Source organism: Marmota flaviventris, chromosome 7 (assembly GCF_047511675.1).
Source record: "Marmota flaviventris isolate mMarFla1 chromosome 7, mMarFla1.hap1, whole genome shotgun sequence".
Lineage (NCBI taxonomy): Eukaryota > Metazoa > Chordata > Mammalia > Rodentia > Sciuridae > Marmota > Marmota flaviventris.
Window position 1 is genome coordinate 97741600 of NC_092504.1, and position 16419 is coordinate 97758018.

A 16419-nucleotide genomic window follows, 5' to 3' on the forward strand; every position below is an offset into this window, starting at 1 on the left:
AGCCTACCATCACCACCATTTGCCTATCACAGAGAGTAACATGGTGACAGAACAGCTGCCAGAGCAAAGTGTAGTTGTCCTATGTTTTCTTCACAATGCTATATGATACCACAGGACAGGGTGCAGACTCTGAAGAGCCGGACTGTTAATGAGATGAGACTCCGACAAATTCTGCCATGTAAGCAGCTAAGAAACCGAGGCAAGTTACCCTCTTCAAGGATAAGTCTGATTCTCTGTGTGAAGAGGAAAATACCTTCCTCGTAAATTGTGGGAAAATAAATCCATAACTGTCTGCCTCAAAGTAAGTGGCTCAACAAACCCTCTCCTCCTTGGTTTCTCCTTTTCCCCTTCCTCCATCAAACAAACACTTTTACATAGGTTTGATGCAGGCTTCTAATATTACAATACACATTGTGACAAGATCTTAATGAAAAGGGACCAGGATTCATGTACTTCAGTGCCTTCTGATGGCTAGAGAATTACCATGTAGGAAGTACACCTTCTTGCTAACCTTACTATGTTAATTCTCTTTGTGATAATCAAATTCAAGATGGGAAAGGGAATGAAGCTCAAAGACAGAAAGTATAACAGACTACTAATCTAAGAAGTAACAAAAGTAATAAAAACTAAATTAAAAAATGTCACAGCATCATTTTTTCTCACCTTCACAAATCATTGGCTCAATTGTAAACACATGGCCCGATTTCATCACTCCAACTGCTTTGTTTTCTGAAATTAAGGAAAAATATCCAAAGTTAAGCAACAATCAACATTGTACTATTGAAAATCTCATAAGAAAGAGTATACAGTTAATATTCTTATTGTGTATCTTAATTATTTTCTCCTGGTTCTCTTCCTTAAAATAAGTCATTCAAACAGGAAGTATACTAATAACCACCTACTTTGGAAGAGATATTGTTCTACGCACAGCTCATTTGCTTATGCTTTCTACATTAAAATATAGAGATGTCCACAGGCTAGATTTCAGGTATCATTATCACTTCTGTAAGAGGAAAGTGATACCACTTATATTACTACAGATTAGAAATGCAATCACAGAACCAAGTAGAATGCCATCACTCATCCATGTAAAAAATTTGAACAATAGTATTTAAGATCATGCAAAACGTCTCCCAACTCTCTGGGAAGAGCGAAGTGTGTGGGAGCACAGCCCACAAAAACAATCACATGAATTTCCTGAAAAGTTTTTTTATAAGTTGTCTTTTTTTCTGATCTTCAAATGGGAAGAAACCCTTTGCACATTAGCCTATTTTTTAAAATGCTGAAGAGACCTTCATTTCTATTTCAAAAAAAAACTCCATTTCTCCCTCCAAATACTTTTTTATCCAAACTCCCTAATATGAGAGTATTTTTCAGGACCTTCATGAGAAAATTATAAATTAAAATGTGTCCAGACCTGATATTCCTCAAAAAAATGCCAAAAAATAAATAAAAGTTTAGACATGCATTTTTAGACAATCTTTGACAACAATGGACACCTAACTAATCTAAATTTCAAACTAAAATACCTGAAAGGTGTCAGTTAAATAAGTGACTGCACTTACTTAGCCTGACCACCAGGTGGCAAACACCAGCTTTTGGGGTTCCTTTTCCTCTGTAAACAAGCTGCGCCATCAGGATCATTACTTAATGAATGGTGAATGTATGCACAGAAGCTCAACAACTAAATGCAACTCCTTCTAGGTGTGATCTAACCTCATCTACAGGTTTACATTCCTGCACCTTTCCTGGTGAACAGCCAGCAGTGCTGCTTTCCATTATCTCGGATTCTGTCAAAATACACTCACCAAAGGCTCCAAATCTAGTTTTTAAACTCATATAAAAAACTTAAAAGAAATTAATTTCACTTCTAATCTCACAAACTTTCTCTCATTTTAAAATGATTTATAATTTACTACATATACAGAGTCAGTCTATAGTCCCTTGGGGAATCCAAAGAAGATGTCAGAGTGTCCGTATGGTGTCACAAAAAGAAAAAAAATAAGGATCTGTGCTGTCCAATGGCAGAGCTGGCCACGTATAGCTGCTACCAGGCACCTGAAAAGTAGCTAATCCAAACTGAGTTGGGATAGTGTAAAAATATTGCAAATTTTGAAAACTAAAGCAGCATGTAGTTATATATTATTACCCAGTGTAGTGCCTATATCACCTAGCTAAGTTTCTACCCGACCTAATCTTATCTTTAATGACAGGGCTCCTGAAGGCCAGATGAACCTCTGCAGGTAGGCTAGCCAAAAACAGGCTGGATTTCTAAGGCTACCCAAGTGACCTCCAGGCAGCTTCCATACTAAGAGATACCCATACCAGCTGCAATGCCAGGAAGCACAAGACCATACAAGGAGTAAATGCAGATAAGATAATGCCTGAGTTCTGGGAAATCTCTTGCCTATTCCAGGGAAGGATATGAATATTCCTCCCCTTTATTACTTTACCCTCCCCCATTTATTTTACCCTGTATCTATGACTTTCCCACACCAACAAGTTGAGGAATTTGATTTGCGAATGTGCTTCTCCATTCTCTGGTCATTGAATAAACTTGTGCTGTTGGTACTCAGCATTTGGCCCTCGTTTTTAGCTTTCACAACACCCAAATGAAAAAGACCCTGCTCTGGGGATCTCCCCTTTTTTTAGGAGATAACAACATCTCAATAATTTTTGTTCCAATTAAAATTTTAAATGATATGTAGGATGTAATGGCATAATTATTTTAAAACACATACCTACAATGTTTTACTTTTTTAATGTGACTACTAGAAACTTATATCATTTATGTGCTTCATAATATATTTCTCTCGGACAATGCTAACACAGAAAATCTATCTTCCTTCCATATTCCATTCCTATTTCTGCCACTGATTTATTATTATTCTAGAAGTTACAACCCTTACTCATTTCTTAGAATCTTAAAGTTTCCATTTCTCAACATAGCTCACGAAACAAATACACATTATCTGTGTAACTGTACTATTGCAGAGTAGTTTTTTTAAAAACCTGAACCCGTTCTATCATCTGTATCACAGAATTATTTAAAGTACACTGTAAATGTTGGGTATTGTCATCGTTACTTTCCAACCACTAATGACTTAAAGAAGAAAACTCACCTAATGAGGACTTTTCTTACATTAGAAGGGGTGGAGAGAAGTTATTCAACAATTTCTGGTTCCTCATTCATTTGGGTCAAGATCAGTTACAAATCAAAGCTGAGATTACTTACATTTCAAATGGTATCTCTGCTATACAATTAAAAAACACCCTCAGCAGTTTCCTTTAACAATTCCCTAAGCTACCACAATATTTTTTTATTTTTGGTAGTGCTGGGGACAGAACCCAGGGCCTTATGCATGCCAAGCAAATGCTCTACCACTGAACCATGTCCCCTATCACAACATATTTTGATTTATATAAGCCCAATTTATGCTGGACTTTTCATAAACATATTGAATTTATACAATGAAGTACACTTGATCCTTGCTTCTTTATCCAACATAGTTTTTCCCATCTAATTAAATCCTTCTTATAAAACTCAGGTGGCATATCTTTCATGCCAATGACACCATTTTTATCATATTGCCACCAATGACCCTTATTGCCTTCTCCCATAAATGTTGTTTTCAGTCTCTATCCAAACCTAAACCCAAGTTTAATTGCCCTTGCATGTCCCCTTAACATTCTTACTTACACACACCCCCACCACTGTAATCACAATAGCTACTTCCTTTCCATGAAAGAAATGTACATTCAGGAGATAATACGGCCTAAGAGAAATAAAGTCAGTTACTTGTTTTCTGTTGCTTTTATTTCAAGCATGATTCACAGAATGATGCTGTTAATGAATGCTGATATACATCAGATTCTGTGCTATAGAGGATTGCTCCAGCTTCTCCTATTAGAGAGGTTTTTCATGCATTTCACTCCCTCTTCACAATATGCATGCCTAGAACTTACCACTTCATACCTGGACTCCAGAAACAACTGTCCATCATGCTGACTACACTGAGTAGCTTTCATCTGGAATATTAGATACCACTACCAAATTAGTCTTCCCCCAAATACAGGATTTATCATGTCATTTTCTGCTCCATAATGTTTCTGAAGAGTCCTAGAGATGAAGTCAGATTTCCTCAGTCTGGTATTCCTCTACCCAGCAATGCCTACTGTCAATCCTCAAAACATAATACTCATCCAAGCTTATCTTGTCTCTGTTCAGTCTCAACTTGAAGAACCTTTCCAGACTTCCCTCCACCTGGAATGTGTTATCATTTCCTTAACCAAACCAAAATCTCAACCATGCTTTACTTATCCCCCAGAACCTAGTACCAAACTGCTTCAATCCTTGCTTCAAGAGAACAGGAAGTACAGGAGAAAAGACCAACTACAGAAAGCTCAGAATACAAGTACCAATGCTCGCTCTGGCATTTGTTTACTGGATTGTGTGACTTTGAACAAACAGACTGCTTTCCACGAGTATTATGTCGCTTAATCCTCATAACAATTCTAAGATAGGTATCATTCCCTATTACACAGATGAGAATACTTAAGCACAAGGAAATCTGTGAGAGTATTTATATAATAATGGCTCAATAAGTGCATGCGTGTGTGTCTGTTGAATTTCTTTCTAGGTCACTTATGGTGGATAGCTTTCAATTCTGGCACTAAATATCAGACTTGTTGCTACACATATCTAATCTCTTTCAGAGAAAAGTTTTGTGAAAGACATTGTCTACCAGTTCCTTTTTTATTCTTCCATACAGTTGTCACTTGAGTAAAAGTACTTTGTTTATTCCCTTCTATTTATGCCAATATACTACAGTATCTGACATACTCTAACCACTCACACCAAACCAAGCAAGATGAACTGATTTCACCTAAGGAATCAGAAGAGAGATGACTACACATATGGCAGATTGTTGAACATTTCCCGGAACAGATTACTTTCAGAGTACTCAGATTACGTTTCCCAACTTCCCATGCTGTTAAGTTACAATTATGTGAAAAATTCCTGCCAATGAAAAACAAATGTGCATGATTTATGTCACTTCCAGGCTGGTTCATTAAAACTCCCAAATATACCCCTCCAAAGCTTTGTCCCTTCCACCCTATCTGTTCACTATCTGTTCACAGCGACTGTCTTAGACTGTTATGTAAGCATGACCTGAACCTGACCTATGTTTAAACAAATACACATTCCGGGGGTCTATTTGTTACAGCAAATAGATTACTCTAATGAATACAAAATAGTAGGCCCTATTATAGGTTTGAATAAATATTTCTTGAGTAAGTTGTTAGCACAAATCTTTAGACAGTACTTACTGGCATAGTGGGGTACATTGGGAGCTGTATGAAAAAGCTTGTGTATTCCATGCCCACAGTAGCTTCGAACAACTGAAAATCCATTTGCTTGAGCATGCTTCTGAATAATATTTCCCAATTCTCTGTATCGAACACCAGGTTTCACTGAAAGAAAAAGAGAAGATTCAGGACAAAGAGTAGTAATAACCAACATTTTCTAAGCGATTCGTATCTATGTGCCAGGGACCTTTGTAAATACTTTATATGTCTTCATGCCTAAATTTACAAATGAGGAAACTAAGCCACACAGAGGCCACACAGTAAATAGCAAAGCTCTGATTCAAACCAAGAGCACCTGAAGTTCCTCCTCTAACGCCAAACAGAACACCTTGGGTGCTAAAAGGGTAAGGACAGCACCATTTATTCTCTCTAATAACAGATATGGAACAACAGAATGGAAAATACATTTCCCTTTATAGGCTTTCCTAAGGTCAAGATCCATACTATTCTATTCCACTCTATTCTATTCTAAAAATCAGAGGAAATAAGGAAAGCAAGTGTACCAGAAGAAAAAGAAGTGTCCAAGAGTGTCCAAACTTGTCCCAAGTTTCATTCAGGTCAACTTCTGAAAGAAGTACTTCTCCCCTGGGCTGTTTCATTCTCTAACAGTGCTTCTCAAACTATTCATAATTGAATCTAGAAAAGGTCCCAGGGTACAGGTCCTAGGGTATACCTTTCACTATATACATACTGCCCTGTTTAATTTTTATAAATTTAGTAGTGCCTTAAGGGGAAAAGAAAAAATAATAATAAGTGGTTCTCATGTTAATAAGGCCATTCTGGCACTAAAACCCCAGGAGTGGGGCACTGCCAAATTTCTGGAACAATGAGGCAAATTCCAAGGGTCCTCTAACTCTTAGCCTACCTGATTTCCAAAGAAACATTCAGATGCAATCTACCTGCCCCCATGTAATTAATTTAACAGCTTAAGGAATCAGAATTTAATAATTTTACTTGCTCTTAACCATTCCAGCTTGATGTTTTCGGCAGAAGGAAGGTAACTTCTGATTTTGAGAAAACATGCTGACTTTCACAATGTTTTTCTTTCATTCCTATCCAGGTTCTCCAATAAGCCCTGGGTTGGAAAGCTGGGGGCTCATGCAACAAATTGCGCAGTACATAATAAAGAAAATCCCCATTCAGCAGTAATAACAGAAGGTGAGAGAGTCTTCCATAATTGTCAAACTTGAGCAATTTTGGTTCAGAGCGTGTTATCTGGAGACATATTTGGACATCACACAGGAGATGGTGGTATAACTGATATCTAGTGTGCAGACAGACACCAGAGATGCGGCTAAGCATCTTACAATGCACAGGACAAGCCCCCTGTCACAAAGCATTATCAGACCCAAAAATGTCTTTAATTCATACATTTAAACATACTACTCTAGAAAAGTTAATTTAACAACTTCACAAACTCGCTAGTACTCTACACTAGGGTGAAAAACAATTAGTATTTTTAAACTATGGGAACAAAACATATATAATATTGTTAATAGCACTTTCCAGAGTTCAAGAAATTTTTGTTCTTTCTTGACTATTGCTATCAAGACTAGTTTCTCACAGTTTCTTAAGTTCTAGTCATATGTCTTTTTGAAACAACACTGCAGCTTTCTGATTATTTCAATTACCTCACAGAGAAGAAAAAGGATATAAACACTGAATATATTATCTGACAGAAATCCTAAAAATTATTTAAAACTGAAGCTTCTACAAATGATAAGCACAGAAATTCTCATTTCACAATTCCACCTACTATATTAAAAGTTTTAAAATGATCAACAGTGAATTATAAATTTCTAAAACCTTCAGATATTGATACATGAAAATATTGTCTTTCATTTTCACACATCCAACATTATATAAATTAGTAAAAACTTCATCATCTTCCATGCCTGTTAAAGAGTAACTAAAAACGATAAAAATAACAAACCAATGTTATTACAGATAACTATCTATGTGTTAAATAACTCTGTCCTGTTCAATACTCTGAAGAAGTGGGGGAGTGGTAGCAATAATACATTGAATAATACAGTTCAAACACTATGGATTTTAACAGAAAACAATTTGTCCTCAAACTATCCTTTTATTAGCAATGTGTTAACAACTTCAACAAGACTTTCCTTTTCTTCTCCCATTCCCAGAAAGTACTGAGTAAACCAAAAAAAGGATAAGCTGCTGTCATGAAGACACCATGGAAAAGATCCTACAGATATGCACATATTTCCACTCAGTACTACAACAGAAAGATATCTAGAGACCACCAAAATCCAGTAGGAGAATAGTTACAGAAATTTAGATACTGTGAAATATAATCTGTATCTATTAAAAGAACGGGGTGGCAGGTGCAGTGGCACACGCCTGTAATCCCAGAGGCTCGGGAGACTGAGTCAGGAGAATCACAAGGGTTCAAAGCCAGCCTTAGCAATGGTGAGATGCTAAGCAACTCACTGAGGCCCTGTCTCTAAATAAAATAGAAAACAGGGCTGGGGATGGGACTCAGCGATTGAGGCCCCCGAGTTCAATCCCCAATACCAAAAAAAAAGAAAAATGGGGTAGATCTGCTACTTTAAAAGATCCCTAAGATTTAACTGAACAACTGTCAAATTATAGAAAATTACAAATATTATGATTCCATTTAACCTAATTAAACCCATACACATATCTATATGTCAAGACATAGAAGAGAGGGGAGAAAAACCTAAATGTTAACAATGGATACCTCTAGATAGAAAAGAGATGAAAAGTGAAGTGGGGAGGCAAATGCAAAGAAGGATCATTCATTCTCCTCACAAAATCGTCAGGCTTGTTTCAATTTTCTGTAATAGAAACTAATACTAATGTAGTTGAAAGAAAAAAAAGTAGAAATAAAAACTACACAAAAGAATCACCCACACACTCCTCTTTTAAAAGAAAAAAATATCAGAAGAGACAGAGGATCATAAGTAATCACCTGGTCCATTTGCATCAAGACATTCCCACATCATCTTTAAACACATTAACCATTAAACACTAAGCTAACTCAGGTAGGGCAATGGAAAAGCTGTTAGGTACAAGAAACGCACAACAATGCAGTGATAAAATGCGTCACTGGCAAAGCAGTGCCAATGGGGCCCAGCACTGAAGCTGACCTGCATCGATGGCTTGCATAAGACACTCGTATGTGGTCTGAACTAATTTCCGTGCTCCCTCATCCACATCTCCAACAAAAAAGGTCTCATTCAGGTCCCCATGATAACCATTGCGATAAAGAGTGATGTCCACTGCAAAAAAAAATGTGTAAATATTAAGACATATTTATTTTCATTCCACAATAGAACTTAGTTTTTCCAATGTGACAGCATCAAGTAATTTAATGGAAAAGATGACTTTTGCATTGTCAAATTAGACACCAGTGAATGTGTAGTTACTCCCTAACAAAAATTCCTTGAGGGTAATTAAACTAAACTCACTGTGGAAAACAGATATACGGCTTACAGCACAAGCCAGATGGTGGGTTTTTATATTCTTATAGTAATTAGATAATTTGTGGCAGAGGAAAAAGTTATATGGGATACAATCATGCAAGATAAACATCCAGGGTTAGTAACATTAAACTGAGGACTCTGGTAAATTTTTCCATTAAATAAAAAATGCTATTTTCACTTGTCATCTTTAATGAGTTTCTTCCTTCTCCTAAAAAAAAAAAAAATATGTAAATAGCAAAACTTAAGATAATCTCTACACCCCAATACTCTCTTGACCACCACCCCGCCACAGGACTGAGGATAGAACCCAGGGCCTTGGGTGTCCTATGCAAATGCTCTACCACTGAGCTAAACTCCCAACCTTTTTAATTAATTAATCTTTCATTTATTTGTGAATACTCATCCTTCTCTTCATTTCCATGCTGTAAGAACACAGATTACTAATATGTCACTATCGTAACATAAATGACTATCTAGAGAACATATTGAATGTACATTTTTACTGTGGATTTCAACCAATCTCCAACATCACAGTACAGGTGTTTCAACTCCAGCACAAAGTACACATGTATAAAAAAATCTCACACATTTTACACATAATAAAAATAGCAAGTTTTACATAAAAACAGATGCAAAATCTGTGGAACTTTATAAACACATCATCTAACTAAAGCAATAACAACCATAATAAAAATATTATCACAATTAAATCTCTATTCTCATTCTTGACCAGCATCACAGTTGGTCTATTCTGTGCAGTCTTCAACCCTGGGACTCATGTTTCCTTGGATTCCTTTAATATCCTAAACAGAATAATTTCATTAATACTAAAAGTACCATCAAGGAGATGCTTCTTCATTAACACTTATTTAATCCCAGAGGAAAATGCCTTTGGAGCTTCTTCTCTACACCTGCAGCTTCCTAAGATAACACAACACAGAGGTCCTTAAAGGCACTCCATTCAAGTAAGGCACTTCTGTGAAATTTTTAGCTTTTTTTTTAAAGTCTTCATTTATTACTAAGGATTTTTCTTACCTGTTAAGAAAGCCTATTCTGATCTCTTAAAACCCACTGAGGGACTTAAATGTAAAAACTGCACTATACTCAACACTGCTTCCATATTACACTGACATCTGTCACTTATTTACCAGTCACATATGAATTAAGCACCAAACAAATGCATAATATAAATATTTAAGACACATCTAATATGATGTGTTTTAAAAGAACATGCACAAAATTGTAAAAAAAAAAAAAGAGGCTTCCACAGACTTTCAAATAATACTAAGTTTTAAACAGGAAAAAGCATAAATATAGAAAGCAAGTCAAGAAAACAAAACTCACACTAACATATTTCTTACCATTAACAATATCACCTTCTTGCAAAGGTCGTCTGTCTGGAATTCCATGGCAAATGACTTCATTCACTGAAGTACAACAAGACTTTGGGAAATTATAGTAATTCAGGGGAGAAGGATAGCAATTTCTTGCAATGCATGCCTATAATACATTAAAATAAAATAAAATAGTTTGGAATGTGCAAAGAGGAAAAATCTGCATGCATAAGATTTTAAAAGGGCTGGGGATGTGGCTCAAGCGGTAGCGCGCTTGCCTGGCATGCGTGCGGCCCGGGTTCAATCCTCAGCACCACAACAAACAAAGATGTTGTGTCCGCCGAGAACTAAAAAATAAATATTAAAAAAATTCTCGCTCTCTCCCTCTCTCACTCTCTCTTTAAAAAAAAAAAAGATTTTAAAATCTGAAGTTGGACAAATGCTAATGTAAATAACTTATTTAATATTTTATCTTTAAAACAGTAGTGGATATTATGTCTTCCTTTTAAATGAGATCACACAAGGTTGCCCAGGTTGTCCTGAATTCACAGGCTCAAGTGATCTTCCTGTCTCAGCCTCTCGAGAAGCTGTGACTATGCCCCACCATGCCTGGCCGGTGGATATAATTTTAAAGAGCATACAACAAGTTTTATGCCAGTCAGATATGCTGTATGCAAACCAGCTTTATTGGTACTTGTGTAAAGAAAAACCAAATTCACATTCTACAAATATATACAATTGCTACTATGTGAAGACTCTACTTTAGAATTTACTCCTTGTGAAAAAAATATTTAAAATAAGTAATAAGTATTTTTATGTGATTACAATTTCTTATATAGAAATAAGCCTCTATCCCTATGACCAAAAAATGAATAATAGTGTAATTAAGAAATGATAAACAACTCCCTGAGACATTTTCACCATTCACTACATTCATTTCATTTTCATTGTTTACTTCGTACCAGTGAACAACAAGAAATCTTAGAAAATGGTCTGGTTTCCAAAACAAATTTTACCATGGATGTTTTTACACAATCGTAATCACAGCATACATCATTTGTTTCCATACTGACACACAAGTCTTCAAGCTAATAATTTTCTAATACTTGCATAAAATATCATTTGTGGAATATATCATAATTTTACCAGAAATTCTACCATTATTGGAAATCTAAATAAACTTAAAATTTTCTCAATTATAAAAAAAAAAGCTTACAACTAATAACTACATCCCTTTGGCTTTTCCCTTATTTAAAATATGCTTCTATATTTCACAGAGCATTTTAAATAGCAGTTTAGAGAATAATGAATTCAGAACATTCTGACTGAAAATGCCAACTCCATCATCATTTACAAGTTGTATAACCTTGGACAACTTAATTAACCTCTCTCCTCAGTTTACTTTTCTATAAAATAGAGATGATAACAGCATTTACCTCAAAGGGCTATTGGGGAGATTAAATGAGTTTATTTGAAAGAAAATACTTTTTAGGAGTTCCTGGCTCACAAGAAGCCCTCAAAATGCTTAATGCATACTAGACATTTTATGCTAACATACGTAACAATAGCCCAAAATCAAGATATAAAAATCTGAATAAAAATATTTATAAACATCTTATAAACATATTATCAAATTCTTTCACAAAGGTTGTCTCCATTTATAATATCATCACCAAGTAAAAAGAGTACCAGAGTACCAATTTCATCCTCACCACACTATAATAAATATTAACATCTTTAAAATACTTACCATAAATTTACTATGTCTTTATAATTCACATTAATCTGATTACCAGAATAATTTTAATACACATTCCATGTTTTAACTGGACAACACTTCTTTTATGAACAATTTAATCATATAATGCACGCACATACCTACTAGATTAAGGTCTCTCTGACAGGCAATTTTTATTTAAAAGAAAAAAAAAGATCCCTGTATCATATTTACTACAAATACTTATCTGTTTGTTGCCTTTTTTTGCAAGATATAAAAGACAATATTGATTTCAACCAATCTAGCTTCAGAAGTCATATTGTTCATGTCAGAATATTGGGTGTAAGACATTTAAAAACATTGATAAAATTTATCATTTTGTAAAAGCACTACTGAAATGCTGAGGCTTCTAAAATACCATATTTCAAGCTCATCTCAGACCTCAGTACAACAAATACAGTCATTCATCTGCATCAATGGGGGACTAATTCTAAGATAAGCCCGCACCTAATGGGTACCGAAATCTGTAGATGCTCAAGTTGTTTATATAAATAGTGTAGAGTTTGCATATAACTCACAAAAATCCTCCCACACACTTTAAATCATCTCTACATTACTTATAATACTAATACAATGTAAATGTTACATGAATAGTTATTACACTGCATTGTTCAGGAAATAATGACAAAGAAAAAGATCCGTACATGTTCAATACAGATGCCATTTTTTCCCCAAATATTTTCAATCCAGAGTTAGTTGAAACTATGGATGCCCATGATCCAGAAGGCAGACTTAAACACTGGCATAATGATTGCTGAATGCTTTCTATATTTGAAACAAAGCAAAAATTAGCTTTCAACTCAGCTTAATAAGGTTATTGTAGACATTCTGAACATAAGTCAAAAACACCTAATAATGTCATTCCCCCCCCCCCACCCCCAAGTGCTGGGAATCAAATCCTGGGCTTCACACATGCTAGCATGTGCTTTACTATTGAGCTACATCCCAAATTCTAAAAGTTTTCCAAAATAAAAAAAAGTAAGGTTCTTACTAAGTGTACAGCATGATCTATTTCTTCAGTAGTTACACCTGGTTTAATCATCCCAGCAGCAATATCCAGCACTTCTCTAGCAAGCTGTAAAAGAGGAACACTTGGTACATTGAAAGAGAAATTTAAAAAAAAAAAAAAAATAGAAATCTGTATCCTTTGTACTATCTTAGATGTTTTTGGGAAAACTGATGAAATGAATTTCCCATTCAATATAACTTTATATAAAATATAAAAATATTTAATATAAAGATGCAAACAAATTTATATAAAAATTGAGCTTATTTACTAAGTAAGCTTGACTGATTTCTACATGAAAATGTACATTCTAGGTTTATCTGAACAATAATCAACTGACAGAGGTTGGGTCTTCTCACACTTCTATAATGAAGAAGGGTGGAGGGAAATAAAATAGACAAATGAATTTCCTCTAACAATCTTAGTAACTAAGTAAAAGGAATATGAATTTCTCCAGATTATCAAAACAAAGTAGTATCAAACGACTTTTAAAGTGCTGCATAAAAACCTAAATAAACACTATCAATGTATCAATTATTTTTCTTTAGAAAAATATAAATATGCGATTTTACCTTGTTAATATCAACCACTATCATACATCATAGGTATTTCACAATAGGACCTTTAGTTTATCTTGTCTTAGGACATTAGTGAAAATAAAATGACAAAAACCTAGTTCTTAAAACACACACACACACACACACACAGAATATAGAGAAAAAAAAATTGCAAGCAAATATAGATTACTTGCCATACTAATTTTCATACTATTTAAATAGAGATTAACTGTTGTATTAAATGATACAGTAGCAATAGTTTAATGAAAAGTGTGGCTAAGTCAGTCTTAACAAAGTAATAATATTGGAGACCTTTATAAATCCAGCAAATCACTGACTTCCTGTCCAAGCAATGCTCAAACATATCTTACCCTAAAGGGAAAAAATAATTCTTACCCTACATACAAGTCGCATCCCTTCTATGTCTTCAGATGAGAGTAATTTAATTTGAGAAGTACCTTTAAGAGCCTGTTCAGATTCAGACATTCCTGTAACAAAAAAAATAAGTAAAATTAAAATGAATAGAAAGACGTAGAATTCATTAGCATAATAATAGTCAAGTCTTCCTAAATCACACAATATTTCATTTTGAGAGGTACAGGTTAATTTATTTAAAAGACATTTTTTAATATGTAAAAGCAATTTGCTAAACAAATTGATGAATTCTACAGAATAAATTTTCAGATATATTAGAAATCAGTCAATATTTATAGAGTACTTATTATATGCCAGGCAGTGTGCTAATAAGCTCAGTAAACAATTCACATTTGGATAATAACATACAATTTACAAATTGCTTTCATGATCATTGTCTCATGAAGCAGTTATATACAAACAATTGATGAATCAATTACACTATTTTTCTGAAACAAAAACCCAAGTCAATGTTTTTTAAACTGTAGTTTTTGATCTTTCAGTGGGCTATAAGTACTTTTTTGAAAGTGAAAAAGGGAATAAAAATTACTAGGTTCTATTACACAGACTAAGGTAAGTGCTGCTGTGAAATGTTTGACTGCTAACTTATGTATACATACCTGGACCAATCATGATATAAAATTCATTTCTCACTCTGGGTCACAATCAAAAAGTCTGAAAACTTTATCGCCCTAGTAGACTTCACTAATAAAATTTGTCTAATTCAAGTTTCACATATATTTAAAAGAAACAGACATTATAGCAATTATTTCAAAATTCTGAAAAAATAATGTAATGAATGAATTACCAGCCAATCTTGTTTATAAGCACTAGTGAGAAAAACTCCAAATACTGCAAACAGAATTTGAAAGAAAGAAAGGGGGGGGGGGGAGGGAGGGAGGGAGGGAGGGAAGGAAGGAAGGAAGGAAGGAAGAAAGGAAGGAAGCCAGCCAGCCCGCCCGCCCGCCCGCCCGCCCGCCCGCCCGCCCGCCCCAACTTAAGGGAGATTCATACCAAAAAGGCTGAGATAGTTCAGTATTAGCAATTCTATTAATCTAATTCATCAAAGACAGATTAAGGAAAGAAAAATAAATGACCATCTAGAAGATAATTCTGATAACATGGCCAGCTACCATCTTATTATGACAAATAAATCTCTGGCCAAGAACCATCCTTACAGAATGCCCACTATCAACACTATTATTTAAGACTGTTCTGGTGATACTAGCAGATTTGAGAGAAAGAAATAAGACATATGAAATGAAAAAGAAAGGACAAAATCTTTTAACAATTTCAGACATGATTACATATCCCTAGAACAAATGAATCATATGAAAAATTACTAATAATAAAAATTCAGCAAGTTGACACACTGTATAGCGAATATATCAAAATCAGGAACTTTCCCATATACAAACAAAAGCTAAAAAATACAAAACATACTATTCACCCAAAAAAATAAAAATTAATTAATTAATTAAAAAACACTTTAAAATGCTGAGCTTGCTTACAGGTGCACACCTGTAATCTCAGCAACTCTGGAGGCTGAGGCATGAGATCACAAATTCAAGTCCAATCTTAGCCATTTACCAAGACCTTGTCTCAAAATCAAAAATAAAAAGAGCCAAGTATATAGCTCAATAATACAGCACCCCTGGGTTCAATTCCCAGTATCACAAAAATAAACAAATAACTAAAGTACCCAGAATTTTCAATAAAAGCCCTACAGGAAGAAAATCTGAAAATATCATCAAAAAACATAAGAGGTAACAAGTAATACAGGAAAAAAAATACCCTGTTCTTAGATAGAAGGCTCTATATTGTCAAGGTATAAATTCTTCTAAAATTAATGTACTAATTTTAATACTACCCCATTAAAAATTACAAGATATTTTTAGAAATCAAGCTGATTATAAATTTTACATAGAAAAACAAACATACAAGAATGGCCAGAAAAATGCTCAAAAAGAAGAAAGGTAGGGGCAACAAGGCCTACCAAACATGAATACGTTATGTAGCTACAACACTTAGAGTTTGTCAATGGTACGTAATTAGACAAATGGGTCAATGAAGCATAACAGAATCAAAAACAAACCCCTAAACATGTGAGAATTAAAGGATGCATTTCAAATATAATACAGGTTACATTTATTTTACTATTTAAGAATGTTTCGTTTATCACAAATGTAGATAGTCAATTGGTGAAAAAATTAACACATCAAAGGAGTATTTTCCTTAACAAAACAATTATAAATGAGGTTAAAAAAATAAAAGTAATGAAACGGGAAAAGGGATAAAGATATGAATACACAGTTCAAAAGGAAAAAAATACAAATAACTGAACATATGAAAAGAATCTTCCTCATAATTTAAAAATGCAAACTAAAATAATAGCAAACTATCAATTTCATCTTTCAGATTAGCAAAGATCATCACGCTTGATTACCCAATGTAAGAGAAAAGAGACTCCGGTGTTTTTCAAATGGGAATACTA

The 16419-nt window shown here is 34.4% G+C and overlaps 1 protein-coding gene across 6 annotated transcripts in view; it reads right to left on the reverse strand.

Annotated features, from left to right (window-relative positions):
- The window catches only part of Metap1 (methionyl aminopeptidase 1), a 59866-nt gene that overhangs the window by 8508 nt on the left and 34939 nt on the right, over nucleotides 1-16419 (reverse strand). For 3 of the 6 annotated variants that reach the window (XM_071614519.1, XM_071614518.1, XM_071614523.1), the window contains 8 exons: nucleotides 13908-13999; nucleotides 12940-13023; nucleotides 10450-10518; nucleotides 10199-10337; nucleotides 9016-9045; nucleotides 8502-8633; nucleotides 5332-5475; nucleotides 664-729 (listed from right to left, as the gene is read on the reverse strand). In XM_071614519.1, coding sequence (XP_071470620.1) covers nucleotides 664-729; nucleotides 5332-5475; nucleotides 8502-8633; nucleotides 9016-9045; nucleotides 10199-10337; nucleotides 10450-10518; nucleotides 12940-13023; nucleotides 13908-13999 — 756 coding nt within the window. The remainder of the gene's footprint in view (nucleotides 1-663; nucleotides 730-5331; nucleotides 5476-8501; nucleotides 8634-9015; nucleotides 9046-10198; nucleotides 10338-10449; nucleotides 10519-12939; nucleotides 13024-13907; nucleotides 14000-16419) is intronic. The other 3 variants (XM_071614520.1, XM_071614521.1, XM_027926680.2) reach the window with 3 other exon arrangements.